Source organism: Centropristis striata, chromosome 13, assembly GCF_030273125.1.
Source record: "Centropristis striata isolate RG_2023a ecotype Rhode Island chromosome 13, C.striata_1.0, whole genome shotgun sequence".
In the NCBI taxonomy this organism is placed as follows: domain Eukaryota; kingdom Metazoa; phylum Chordata; class Actinopteri; order Perciformes; family Serranidae; genus Centropristis; species Centropristis striata.
In genome coordinates, this window is record NC_081529.1 from 29,284,945 (window position 1) to 29,300,242 (window position 15,298).

Below are 15,298 nucleotides of genomic sequence, written 5' to 3' on the forward strand. Positions count from 1 at the left end.
ATTAACTATTTTCATATTTATTGTTTTTCTATTTTGTATAACTTCACACACAATTGGCACTTCTTTCAAAACATTTTACTTTATAAATTTGCACTTTTACAATATAATTTATAGCAGAATACAACACAAATAATGTACTTTAATGTACACAATAAGGTAACAACTCTATCTATATATATTATTCCCAGTATATTTAATCTAATAAAGATAATTAGGGCAGCAATAAGGGCTTTTTTCCATCATCCATTAAGCTACTGATTCTTGTTTCTTTTTCTTTTTCTTCAGTTAAATCAATTATTATTTGGTTTATAGAATTTACTAAAAAATGAATTTTCCATCTGTTGACTCTTATTATTCAATTATTATTCAAATCAGCTGTTGAGTTCTAATAGATCTGTTTTAGATTAGATCTATAGCTGCTTCTAGATTAACTAGGTCATTCAGCCTATTCTGAATGTCACTATTTTGCCGACTAAAAATATGTGTACTACAAATATAATTAATAATTGCTGACACAATCATTCTCTCACTCCAACCTTTGAATTGCTCACCTTTATTTTGTGCGTACAGAGGCTTAAGCATAAACAAGTTATACAACATTCGCTTCGCATTCATTCTTTTTTTGACTTCTGAAAATAACATTTGAATACATTTACACTGTCACACATCGTGTGATGATATCCGTCAGTCAACATCTCCTTTACAAATGTATAGAGAAATAACAAAGCATCACCAAAACTAACTACAATTTATACAAAATAGCTTTATATTGTCAAAACAGTCGGCTGTACACATCAATTGCTCTCCGCGGCTTTATGAGGTCACAAAAACCTCAAACAGACTGGCGACTGAATGCATGCGGTAAAAGATGCCAAATGGAAGTCCAATGTTCACCACCGCAGCCCACATATTGAATTTGAAGAACTGAGTTTCAGTGTCGTGGTCGAACTGGGGACGGGCGCCGAACGCCGGCATGATCCACAGCTGTTAAAAGAAAGAAACAAGGACAGGTTGAGAGTTTGAATTTTAAAACGGTGACTTTGAGAGAGTGAGGGAGAATGGTACTCACTATGATGTTGCCCATCACTAGAAACGAACAGACCTCCTTCAACACCCGTCTCTTCCACAACAGTTTGGGCTTGTGCTCAGCCGCGTGGCCGTGTAGACCGTGTGCTGGGGGAACTGGGATGGACTTTGTGTCTGCGTCTGGTCCTTCAAGGATGCTCAGCTCTTTGCCCGGCTGCAGCACGTATGGATTTGCCACCACAGTAACTGGGTGCACCTCATGGTAGGGCTCCCTATGTAGACCCTCTATGATGAAAAAGTTCTGCAGGGCCAGTTGGATCACCATCAGGACACTCCAGGCCAGGTTGAGCTTGTTGAGGTAGCCTTTGGCTCCAGTTGCAGCCATGGCTACGATGCTGAAATAGCTGATGATGAACTGCCCCAGCGAGGCTCCCACCAGCAGCCCCACGTCCAGGCTGCGAGTGGGGTTTTTGTCTGATACGTGCTCCCTGTGGTCCACCCGGTAGACGGCACAGCCAATCACAGTGGATATGGACATCAGGGTCACTATCACTATATTCATGACAAAGTGCATCATCACGGCTCTGTCTCTCTGGTCATCGTCAATATCATCGTTCTTCATTTCCATCTCGTATACGATGAAGGTTGCCAGACCTGCGATCACTAATAGAATTCCTGCCACAGGGCCAAGATATACGCCCTTTATACGAAATTTGATGTGGTGGCCGTGTTCTTCTGTTAGTCTGCCCACATTTTTCCACATGACGTAGGCCATGGCAGAGGCAAAGAGACTGTATTCAATATTGAAGGGGTACAAGTAGTAATAGGCTTCCTTGAAGATGCTACATGAAGTATGGCTGCACTTGCACTTATCGTCTCCATAACTCGCTGTAAAACATGACAGGAGACAGACAAACAGAAGTGTTATATATATATATATATATATATATAGTAAGTTACTGGTTGCTTTATCTGTTTTGATTGCTTTATCTGCTTTAATTACCTCTAGTGATGTATAATTTCCGTGTGTGTTTGTAGGATGAGTTGCTCGGAGGTTCGGGAACTGTTGTTTGATGAAGGGACTCCTCAGTGACCATGGTCATCCACACAACCAGATTTGTAGACAGGGTGAGCATCAGCCCACAGCTGAATATTAATACCAGAAGAAAGAAAATAATGATCAAACTTTAATGATCTGCTTTAATCAATCAATCAAACTTCATCTATAGAACCTTTTATACAGGTTAGTGCTACAAAGATGAAAATGAGGGAGAAAAGGTATAGACTATAAAAACCAAAGTAAGAGACAAAAGCAATTAACCAGTTTGAGACTAATGCATGCAAGACAATAAAATGGAATTTATTACAGTAGTAAAACATTGAGTAAGAAATAAAAAAAAGACAAACATGAATAAAAAAATAATGGCAAAACATTGTTAAATTAGAGACTATTCTAAAAAGTTGGTAAAAAATGTAATCAATACAAGGAATAAAAATATTAAATGACGGATGAAATAAAATAGAGCAAATGTCAGATTTTAATCTCATATTTATATTAAATATGAGTAAAACAATTAAAATCCATAATCCACCAAGTAAAAATTATCAAGCTTTATGGTCTTCAAACTTAAACTGTTGAACAGAATAATATTGGTAAGATAAAAAAAATAGACCAAAAAAAACAACAACATCCTCTTTAAAGTAAACTGTATAACTTTGGGTTTTTAACTGTTCAAACACATAACTTTGGAATCTTTTCATTTTTAAACTATTTTCTTACATTAAATTACATTACATTACATATCAAAGAAATGATTAATCTGTAATACAATTAATATAATAGTTGCACCTTTTTTTCTGCTTTTGAGCAGTACAATCAGTAACTTTTGGCAGTAAAATCAGTAACTAAATCAGTAAATGAAAGCAGGAACTTCAGGTTGAAATTTGTCCAGGTTGCTCTCAATTTCAAATGTTGAAACGGCTTATTTATCAAATAGATACCCTCAGGCGTGGCATGTTTACAAAGACGGTGAGTGGTGAAAGTAAAAGAAGAAAAAAAGAAAAAGAAAATCCATTCATCACCTACCGTGTAATGTTCCTTTGAAGCTGCACACAGTCCTTGGCGTGGATCCACAAAAAGTATGTCTGCAAATTGATTGCACAGTTATATTAATATTTTTGCAATGATAAAGACTTGAGTGAATGTCTAAACGTATTTGTGATTTGCATTTTACCTGCATAATTACGAAGATGAGTTGTATCACAGGGAATGCAACCTTAACAGCAGAATCGCAGTGGAGGTAGCCCACATAGCTCGCTATCTTGAAAATGTCCATGATAATGCTGAGCAGTCCAAACAGCACAAGTCCCGCTGAAGGAGCAAGAATAAAAATCATGAAAATATTACCAAACTCTTTGCCTATGAATTAAAACTCTTAAATTCTAAACAACATTTACTCACCCCTGAGCCATACTGGTCCTGCATGGGCATCCTTGTAAAAAATAGCATCTTCTTTTCTGGCCGTGTAGATGACATAATAACCCATCCAGATGGTGGTGAGGAGGAGGAGGATGATGAGGAAAATCTGCATGTGAACGCTGCTGATATTGACGTTATTGTAGGCGCTGCCGCTGACCAAGGCACAGCCCAGGATCAGAATGTTTACACAAATGATCCCAGACAGCATCCATCCCCAGTTGCGGCCCCGCTCCCTCGCCACCTCAATGGAAGAGACATTGAGATCGGGTTCACAGGTGCTCCCCGCTCGACTCTGAGCATTGATGTTGTTGGACAGGTGGGCCTCCTCCGTCTCTCTGTCTTTTGCCGTCATCCTACATGGTTCACAGGGATTGCCATCGCTCAGACAGTTGCATGGATAGCCAGTGTTCAAACACATCCTTCCTCCTGCTAAGATCTATTCACAAATGAGGCATTTGCTGCATCTGGTTCCATATGAGACATTTCAGGTTTAACAGCTACACCCACTTATCGCTTCCCTGTAAAGGTGATCCCGCCCAAGTGAAACCTTTCCACAGAATCACACAAACACAAAATCTGCATAATTGTCACCCTGTTGGTACTAAATAAAGAATGATTACAAATCAACAAATGGGATTTAATTTCCTCCCACTTAGGCTTTTTTTGGGCCAGTAATACATATTAAAATTGCTGTCTTGAGTGAGAATACACAAACATGTTATCATGGATTAGCAGTGCTATTTTCCCTCTCGATCTGTGATAAAATCAGGAATAACATCAGGTTGCATATTATAATGTAAAAGTAGCTCTTTCTCACAATGAAGAAAAGGTTTCAGGATACCTGTAAGCTTACCTGATGCAGTGTGAGTCTGGGAAGCAGTCTAAGCTGTCATAGCTTTTATATGCCTTCAAAAACCCTGTGGTTTACTGTACAGTCATAAATGTCAATAAATCTGTTATGAACAACGCCATATTATTACCAAACACAGCATGTTTTGCACAAAATATTCATGTAAAGTTCAAAAGATGTTTCCAGGAAAAACTTTTTCTGACGAATTCCAAAATACAAGAAACCGGTTCCTTTTCAGATAAACAGCAATTTTTTTGATATGATATGATACATTTGAAATTCCACTAATTAGTTGCATGAGTCTGCACAAAATAAATGTTAAGGTAAGGAAAAATACAACTAAATGTGACATTACTTATCTAAACCAAATTTCATATGTTTGAGCGTTTATAAATACTTTAGAGGCTTGCAGATTGTGTAAGGTTTTTTTTTTTTTTTTTACTTAATTCCCTTTTTTTCCTGCAGCTATGCCTCACAATCTAAATGTGATCTAAATTCTTAAAATAGGCGTTGCACATGTGACTTTCTTATCTTTTTTTATTCGGTGCTCGAAGGGAATGCTTTCAGTTCTTAAATGCTGTTTGTGTCAATGTAGAAAAGCTGCCTCCGTATCTTGTGTATGCATAATGCCTGAGGTGTACAACATGAAAAGCCTGGCCACGGCCACTGCCTATTGTCATGCAAGTTTCAATTGGGTAGAATGCCCGAGAATTGAACTGAAATGTCTGGTGCAGCTGGTGAAACTATGCTTATTACTGAGAAGTACTTAAGCAAATGTATGTCTTTCTCATCAGGGTTGGGCTGAGAGCAGAGGTACTTTTTTCCCGTTGCAACACTCATGATGATCTTTCTCTGCATCAATGGAAAGTAAGAACAATGGTTTATTCAAAGCAACGTGAACAAACAATGACACCGGAGTCACTCTGACTCTTCCCCCTGTGTCACAGTGAGACATCTCCAGGAATACTTTGGTATCATCAAATGTCTGTGCTTATCATTTCCTGCCGTTTGTATAACCCAACAACTTCAGTGAAGTCACTGCTTTTATCTGTAAAGGTTATTCCTTCAGATAAATGATTCAGAATCTTATTTTATTTTGAATAAATGCATAAAATGTGGATATTCTACCAGGTGCATGCAAGTATTGTTATTTTACTTTTTGTATTAGCCATTGAAATAAGATAAGAGCTTGTTAATGAATATAAAACAATTAATTTTGGTTGGAAGTAATCCTGACTCAGCAGCAAATATACTGTCACTATATTAAACAAAGAAAAGAAAATTATATAATTAGATATATGAATAAATAAATAAATAAATAAATAAATAAATAAATATATATAGTATAATAGTATGTATGGTCCTAGTCATATACTGGTGCATACAATTCTAAAAAATAAAATAACACACAAGGATGAGACACTGACAGTTATTACACTTTTTAGCATTAGCAGCAGCAGTTAGTAACTGTGCATTGCATTAAATTGATTAAAGAGGTGCAATATAATTCAACAGCACCACAAAGTAAAAATACAAAAACTGTATATCAGGACGTCATGAAGGAAGGATTTATTACAGAATTGCATTAGACTACATCAGTTTCAGCTGGGTGTACCTAATTAACTGGCAACTGAGTGTAGTAGATATCATCATAGTCATGGCTTTTAAAGTGAGAACCCCAGATAGCTCAGGCTTGATGTTAATGGATGGAGCATAATCAAATAAAATCTCATCAGTTAGAGCTGCCAGTGACATCAAATTCTCTTTGGTATTTTGTTTATTTGTTTTTTGGATTGTATGTATTTGGCTTTGTGTTTTTTTTTTAACCCTTCGGAGTCTTGGGATATTTTGTTGGTTATTGAATACTTTTCATTCTGCCACTTAAAAAAATGTTAACCATGCTGTGGTGTTGGTATAATTTTTCCAGCACAACCTCACCTTTATGACCTGATAGCCCAAAAGAAACAAAAAAAACCCCAATATAAGATCAGATTTAAAAAATTATATATATATATATATATATATATATATATATAAATCACGTTCATCCTCAATGAATAATTTTAAATCAAGTCAAATATGTAAGATCACCTCACATGGAGACAAAAAAACTGCTGTGTGCAAATACATAAAGTGCCTGGAATACATGTGCAAAAGTTTCTAAATGTTGAAATTGGTTGCAAATATAATATATAAAAAAATAAAATGTTTTTTTTTTTTTTTTTTTTTTTTTTTTACTTTTTTATACTAAATACATAAAATCTCTTTTTACTGCCACCATCAATCAAAAACAAGATTGTAGTTTTAGAGGGAAGCTGACGGCTCGACGTTGCTTCGATTTTATATCGTGACGTCATGAAGAAGTAATGTGCTGGTGTTTTCATGGACTTCAGAGTATTAATGTTAGTATGTTTATTCGATTTCCCCCCCTTTTTTGTTCGCAGAAGGGTCCCTGGTCTGTTGTGGACCCCCTCGGCCACCGGGAGCACTGTTACCCACTCCGTGCGCACCGTGGCGTCCCTGGATACCGCCGACGCTCCTCCACTGACCAGGAGCGACTCTCTCTGGGAGGATCTGGGGGAGACACTACCGCTTCGGTCGGTCTGCTCCCACTTCATCGCCGCGTGACGACGACGACGATGATGGTGTTGTTGATGAAACGCAATGGAGTCGAGCAGGGTGGATTAATAGTGCACCATGAATGACAGGTACCACAAGGCGGCCCGGGACGGCTACCTGGACCTGCTGAAGGAGGCAACTCGGAAGGATCTGAACGCGCCGGATGAGGATGGCATGACCCCGACGTTATGGGCTGCTTATCACGGCAACCTGGAGGCTCTGCGGCTGATCGTGGCCAGGGGGTGGGTAGAAACCATTTGTGACCTTATGACTTATAGGGCGTGTGCGCACTATGTCCGCCTTAAGTCATGAATGACCTATTAAAACATTTTAGAGCGAATTTGAAGTATTTTACCAATTTCATTTGCTTTTATAAGCATTCTTCAGTGTCAGATTGGGCAAAATAAGCTTATTTATTAGAAATAATACAATACAATAACATTTCAATAGGCTACTCAAAGACATTTGATGCTGACCTTACAAAGTCCAGCTACTAATATACCACTAACAATACAAGTGACCTTTAACATGTCAGCAATTATTGAGTTACCCAGAGGAGAGGGCAGGACCTTTCACATGTACAACCTCAGGCTTCACCCCTGGCTAAGCAGTCCTGTTTCCTGTTTGGTAGCTATTAGGTCTATTTCATATTGTTTGACTGTTGTTTGACTGGACACTTTGTTTCAGAATTAAAACTATTTCTGCATGTTAGCAGGCCTATGTTCACTATTTTAGGGACAGGGTTTTATTTAAAAAATGCATTTTTACATTTGGAGTTATGAGAAGCTTTGTGAAATACATTTACAGCTCTAAAATGTAATACTGAAACATTCACCACATATTTTCATAACTTTGTACATTGAACAGGGTCATAATGTCAAATGCTATTACATAGGACAGTTCATAGATATTATTATGACATGTACATTTTATTAATGCATGGACAAACAGACTGAGGGATAGCTTCTTTCCTTGAGCTATCGCCACCATAAATACTCAAAACAAGTAGATCCAATCATAACCTCCATCCGTTTTCTGTATCTGCTACGTCTTGTTCTGTTAAGTTTTATGTGCAATCACCACTCCAGTGCAATATTGTTCACTTACTGTCCACCATGTTCAATTACCGTCTAAGTGCAATAATATTTATAGTGCAATAATATTTATATTCATATTATCTTATAACATTACCTCATTCGCCTCCTTTCCACTTACATAGCTATTTATTCTATATTCAATATTTCATGCCATTTCAATTATTTATTCTTGTTTGTGATATTTTATACCTTTTTTACCTCTATACCTTGATGTCCTTAAGTGTTTTTGTGTTGTTGTTCTTAATTGTTTTATGCACTAGGAGTTGCACTCTAATTTAGTTGTACTATATACAATGACAATAAAGGCCATTCTATTCTATTCTATTATTCCGAGACAGCATGACAAATACAGCATCATGTTGGCCCATTAAAGTGATTTTAAAGATATAAATTATAACTTGTTACATATCATGAACTGTTATGTAAAAGGAAGCATTTCAGTACTTTGTTATGGAGAGGCACTGTAACCCATCATTACATAACTACCAATTATATATGATGACAGGCAGGAAAAACTTCGCACATCTAATTCATTGACAGGTGTGTAGGAGAGGGATGAGTGGATCAAAAATGCAGAGAAGACACAAGTTGGACATTATGTGTCTTCTCTGCATTCTTGATCCATATCATGACAGGCAAAAATAAAAGTTTACTTATCAAATTAACATCACTTTAGGGGGCTGTGTCACAATATAAATGCTGGCTGTACTTCAGTATAGTGTGCCAATGTGATTGGTAGTTATGAACAGCCCATTCCTCATCTTTTCTGGCTGACCTGGTTTGCTTGTCAGCCAGAAAAATGGGCCCATTATGAATCTGCTTAATTGAGCAAAGTGTGTAAGAGACTGTAAGAGCGAGGCAGTATCAGTGCTCATCAGTGTTTAGCTTATTGAATGCAAAATATCATTTGTAGAAGGATTTTTTTCTTAAAAAACACGTGCAACAAAGCAGGGAAGGCATCCACTCCTATGTGATAATACAAAATTCACTATTTCCCACGGAATAATTGTCAACAAGTCTCTGGAGCCTTTAAGCTGCCAAGGGCGTATTCCCCTATTGATAGCAGAAAGCATAAACTCTTGATTGACACAAGGTACTAAAATTAAACATTAATAGCTGCCATAATGTTTCACAGAGACACCAAACTCATGAGACCCAGGGATGTAATGAAGAAAAGTTTAATACCGCTTGACAATTTCATGGGAAAGATGCCATGTAGTTCTATCTTTGGCAAGTATATTGCACTGGGGCAGCCTGCTGTAACATCAAACTGTCACGGGAAGTAAAGACGCAAACAGCCCGTAATGTGATAAAGAAGCGGGGAGGGACAAGTGAGCAGACCTGTCACCGCTGCGGTCAGCATTTTACTAGGATGGACATAAATTATGGCACATAAAGCTATCATGTTACGGCAAGCATATTATATAATCTGACGGTGATAAATATTTCTTCCCAAAATAAAAATTGAACATAGCTAATTGCTGTTTATCTTTCACATCGGTGTTTTATATTCCTTTATCTGTTTCAGTGCGGAGTTTATGGTGTAATTCCTTTGTTTGGTTATGTTTTATTGTCTTTTTCTTGCACAACCATTTCTCTACATCTGAACTCCCCTGATCTTTTTCTTTCTGATCGTTTAAACCCAATCCTGTCCGGACAAAAAACAACAACAAGGGGTCTGAAATCAGAGTGGGACTTTGCTAATCGCTGCCCAGGTTTGGTCCGGCAGATCTGACACACATTCCCTGTGAAAACCTTACAACGCAATCCATCAATAATACATTTGCACTTCGACAGTCGCTTCACGTCCATCGTATCAAATATTTAGCAGTCTGTACGTGGCTGCATTGGAAGGCTGCAAGACACAAGACAGTTCAGTAAACATGCAAATTCTGGAGGTGTGACAACAAGCAGATAACCTGAAAATATGAGCAGAAATTATAGCAAATTATTCCAATATTTATTTGTGTTGACCACAGATGGGCAGATTAATGAATCCGGTAATAAAAAGTTACAATCAATAAGATGCTTAATGGAATAGAAAGAGTTGTAATATTTGAATAATGAGCAAACAAATTAACTTTCATACTGTAGATTTGCATACCAGGGTCATGATAGGAGAGAAAAAGTAAGAATGTTCCATACACATCTGTCCTTAGCCTCATCCGACCAGTTATAATATAGTATGTTTTGACTTGAGGAATCCAGCATGACATCACACGCATGCACAGTTGTGCTTTTTGAGTCAGGCGCAACCTTTTCGGCCTCCCCTGAAACTGGATACAAGTAGTGTAGCAGTGGAGCTGGCAAGCCTGTGGTCATATTACAGACAAGGCAGCAACAGTGCAGCACACATAGAGGTAACCCTAAGGTCGTGGACTGTCAGCCCAGGGTAAATGTTGCTTCTAGTTTTTGTTGTTATGACCCCTGCTTAGTAGTAAATTCCTTTAATGGAACATTTTAATCAAACCAACCTATTTGCCAAGTGATTGAAGCGTTAATAAATGAATGACTTGCCAGAAGAAGATATATGGTTAGTTTTCTGAAAGGGCAATGTGGTGTTTAGACTATAAATTATTAAATAGGCCTCATTAACAACCCACGGATGGCAGGTCAGTGCTGAAAACATAATCAAAAAATCACATGCTTACTCATGAGTGAATCATCTAAACAGAGGGCCAAAGAGGCAAACGGTATCCATAACCTCACTAACAGTGTTAACTCTATGGAGGCTGGGGCTATTTTGTCCGTTTTTGAATCCTTTTCATCCGGCCTGTATACACCAATTAAAAAATATTTATTGACCTAATGATAATTGATTTTTTATTCTGACTTACTGGATCAACATTTTGAACCAAAAAGAAACAAAGAAAAAACAACATAAATGTGATATTGTGATTGTGTGTGATCCTGTCACCCAACTCTGGTTTTTATTCTAGTGTGACTCTTTGTCTTTGTAAGTCATTCTGTGTCTTTTTTGGTCTTTTTGTGTCTTTTTTGTGTCTTTTTTTGTGTCTTTTTTGGTCATTTTGTGTCTTTTTTTTTTTTGTAATTTTGTGTATTTTGTTGTGTCTTTTTTAGTTATTCTTTGTCTCTTTTTTTTGGTCATTTTGTATCCTTTTTTTTGTCATTTTGTGTCTTTCTGTCATTTTGTGGGGTTATTTTTGTCATTTTGTGTCTTTCTTCTGGATGTGATGAAGAAGTCAGGCTTTGGCGCTCCAGAGGGTTAACAGCAGCGGAACATATTTATTTACTGAATCTGACACAAAGTCAAAATGCTGTCTAACATCTTTTTCATGGCCCACAGAGGAAACCCTGACAAGTGTGACATATGGGGGAACACGCCGCTCCACCTGGCAGCTGCCAATGGTCACCACAACTGCCTTTTCTTCCTGGTGTCTTTCGGTGCCAACATATGGTGCCTGGACAACGACTACCACACGCCGTTGGACATGGCCGCCACAAAGAATCACATGGATTGTGTCCGCTACCTGGATGCCATCGCTACCAAGCAGACGGGGCTCAACACGAAGCTGGTCAGCAAGATGAAGGACCGGGCGTTTCGCGATGCCGAGCGGCGAATCAAAGAGTGCGTGAAGATGCAGAAGAAACACCACAAACGCATGGAGCGGAGGTTTCATAAGGAGACGTCGGAGGCTTCTGCATCAGACGTCATGAGCTTTTCCAGTTACACAAGCAGCTCTATTAGCCACAAGCTGCACAACTTTAATGCAGCCACAGTCAGCGTGCCATATTCTCAGGTAAGGAGTTCTTATTCGTCTTTTCATCTAGACTGAGTTTATTTGTTTTGCATAGTTGCATAGTCAAATCCCCCCTTTTTAACTGCATAACATTCAGTAACTAGAAGCACACACAGAGAGTGCCAGTCCACTCGTTTGGAAATATTTAGTTATAAGCCAAAATGTTGGACAAATTGGAATTTTGGTATCCGGGGTACCAATGTACAAACATGCCTATGCAATCTATCCAATAGTTTATAGTCAACATTTAATTAAACCCAAGAATGTCAAGCTTATGATTGTGCTAGGGGGAAGGTCACAGATCTCATCAAAGTCCATGGGATTAGCCTTTGGGGATCATGAATGTCAAATACCAAAATTTCATAATAATCCATCCAGTGGTTGATTAGATATTTCAATGGTGGACCTTTATATGTAGCCCACTAGCATGGCCAGCACATTGACATGAACTGAAACCAATGGCTATGTGAAAAGTATTAAAACAAATATGAATCTAGCTCATAGCTTTAAATATTCATCACTCATAAAGTTGCGAAAATCTAATGGTTTTAGTTGTAATTGTGTCTAATTTCTGCATTTATTCATGTCTTGTTAGGCTACTCTCCATGCCACAAACAGAGGGAAGACAAAGATTCAGAGGAAGCTGGAGAAGAGGAAACAAGGAGACGGGACCTTTAAAATCTACGAGGATGGGAGGAAGAGCGTGCGCTCCCTTTCTGGACTTCAGCTGGGCAACGATGTCATGTTTGTCAAACAGGGGACTTATGTCAACCCAAAGGACCGTGGCCGCCGCAACGTTCGCGACATGTTCCCCAGAGACAATTACGATGCCATTTCACGTGCCATCAGCGAGCCGGACCTCCACGGGCCGGATGTGGACTACTCTGAGATCAGCACCGACTCGGGACACGATTCCTTGTTCAACAGGCCCGGTTTGGGCACCATGGTCTTCAGGAGGAACTATGTGAGTGGCGGGATGTTTGACATTGGCGGTCGTGATGAGGACAGCGCGGACCGGTCAGGCAACAACGTGCGTTTACGCAGTCGGCTGCAGCAGTACCCGAGTGCAGATGAAGACAGCATCGGCAGCGCGCGCAGTCTGCAGGAGAGGAACGTGGAGGAGCTGCCCTGGGATGAAGTCGAATTAGGTCTGGACGATGATGACGAGGCCAACACGAGCCCTCTGGAGGTCTTCCTCGCCACACAGAGCATGAGCGACTTTTTCTCCATTTTCAAAAGAGAAAAGATTGACCTTGAAGCACTGTTGCTGTGCTCTGACCACGATCTTAAGAGCATCCACATCCCCTTAGGACCGAGGAAAAAGATCTTAGATGCCTGTAAGAGACACCTGGAGACCATAGAGGACCCCGACTGCATTGAGGACACAGAACTGTGAGTGACTCTAAAGTATTTGGGCATGTTGTTTGTGTTGTCTCTCTGCTCTGGCACAAATCCTCTTCAGTTACAAACACAGATTCTTTATTCTGTCCTGCAGATAATAAAAGTTGTTGTAGATGCTCCCTCCTGCTGTGTGCTCATCCAGGCTTAAAGGTCAGTGGAGCAGTGTGGAGTGAATGTCACGTATGGACAGGGAGGACATAATGATTTACCTCTCCTGGTACCTCAGTGGTAACAAAGCAGAAAGGACGCTGTCAACATGAATATGTCAAACAAGAGGGGACGGCTGTGAAACTCTGTTACAGTGTCGTGTTAGCCTCAGGAGGATCACTGCAAATATATCTGTATGTCGGTCGGTTGGAGTCACCTGCACTGCATGGTTGAACAAACTGAAAGACAATTATCAGAGTGCAGTGCTGCGTTTATTGTATGCTATGTAGCATAGTCAACAGAGAGTTTATTGTAGGGTCTGTGTCCCCTGAACATGTTCGCCCCTATGGGGTTCATGTGCCTGCATTGCTTGTGCCTGTGCATTTGCTTAAAAGTGTCTTTTGTCATAAATACCTTTCACATTCACGTCATTGTAACTTTATTAGCAACTTTTTCAATTTCAACATTCTGAGCAACATTTTTACCCACAGCCCTTCGACTGTTTCCTTACTCATTTTTCATGTCTTTACATGTTTACATACAGCAAGCCAATTATGTTCACTGGCAATGCAGGCCAATTGTTCATTGAGATTATACTGGTAACGTAAATATGAAAATCCACTATCTTTAGATAATGTCATAACACAACATATATACATGTAGTTGTAGTTCTATTTTGCATGTTCAGTCCATACAGATTTATAAATCTTTGTATATTACTCATGTCAGTCTTGATAATATGATGATGAGTCTTACAACGGTTTGTATCTTGAGTAGTTTATATAATAATGTACATCTGCGCAGAAGCAAACTTATGTTGACGTTTAATATTGCAACTTTTTAACGCTTTTAACACAAATAATAAAAATACTAATGTTTTTAAAGCTGTAATTGCTTAACTGATAGATCCATACAATGTTCTCTCCTTACTTTATCCTATACTTCCTATATGTCATTTGCAGATTAGCCCAAACAGAAGATATGCAGAGAATACTGTAAGATGTGCCTTTACAAAGGAGGATTCTGATGTTTGACAATGTTTAACTTATCAAACTCTTTTAAAATAAAAGGGATTTGGTAGGTGCCACCAGAACTGCCTCAAGTACAAAGTGTAAACATTTTTTAAAAATACAGTTAAACAATGACATGTAAAATATAATAGTTTAAAATTATTTTTCTTTAATTATAATACATCATTTTCTATAGATTTTGTCTGGTAGCTAATTAAAAATGTAGATATATAGGATTCTACTGACAAAATCTGGCCTCAGTAAATGGAATCTCACTCATTAATGAACAAAACGTGTAAATTAATTGAGTTCCTACTTTTGTGACAGTATTTGTATGCAGTCGTGGTTTTTAAAGGCCATCCTGTCTCAGTCGCTACCTGTTTACAAAGACATAATTTTATGCTTCTGCCAAGAGTTTGGTGTCTGTGTGAGCGAGACAGACACAGAAAGCGGAAAATTCTTGTTTTGGCATCTTTAGCCTTAGTGTTAATCCCCACATGCTGCTCACACACCCACAAGAAGCGTCATTGTTGCCTCTGTACTCTGTGACATGAAGTCAGGAAGTTGTGCTGTTGTCTGGAAGCCTCTTACATAACAGTGTTATCAGAAGGAAACACGGTCAGACTCCCCCAGATGAGCAATTTAGCAACACTAAAGTATTCATATGCTACACTGATGATACCATACACAGACTTTACTATTTTTATTAATCCATTGGTTTTAATAACTTTAACTGTTTGCTCTTACTCCCATTATTGTTGAAATAATTCTTTAAACCCTACTTTCCTGAAGAATGTAAAATCCATAAACAAGCCAAGCCATTATCTCAGACAGAATGAAAAAGAGGATGTGTATTTCCCTCCCTGGCTTGGTCATAATACACTCGTCATTTCCTCCCCTGATCTGTT

The 15,298-nt window shown here is 38.5% G+C and overlaps 2 protein-coding genes across 2 annotated transcripts; one reads left to right on the forward strand and one right to left on the reverse strand.

The window, feature by feature from the left end:
* Positions 1 to 433: 433 nt before the first annotated feature.
* Positions 434 to 3,923, reverse strand: LOC131984010 (proton channel OTOP2-like). The gene is made up of 6 exons (XM_059348864.1): positions 3,488 to 3,923; positions 3,261 to 3,397; positions 3,113 to 3,171; positions 2,030 to 2,172; positions 1,070 to 1,914; positions 434 to 984 (listed from the first exon to the last, which is right to left on the reverse strand). Exons 1-6 carry the CDS (start codon positions 3,921 to 3,923, stop codon positions 814 to 816), a joined length of 1,791 nt encoding a protein of 596 aa, XP_059204847.1. The 3' UTR covers positions 434 to 813.
* A 2,829-nt stretch (positions 3,924 to 6,752) lies between these two features.
* On the forward strand, positions 6,753 to 14,453 carry ush1ga (Usher syndrome 1Ga (autosomal recessive)). Its single transcript, XM_059348847.1, has 4 exons — positions 6,753 to 7,216; positions 11,379 to 11,832; positions 12,428 to 13,224; positions 13,328 to 14,453. Exons 1-4 carry the CDS (start codon positions 7,053 to 7,055, stop codon positions 13,329 to 13,331), a joined length of 1,419 nt encoding a protein of 472 aa, XP_059204830.1. The 5' UTR covers positions 6,753 to 7,052; the 3' UTR covers positions 13,332 to 14,453.
* Positions 14,454 to 15,298: the final 845 nt, after the last annotated feature.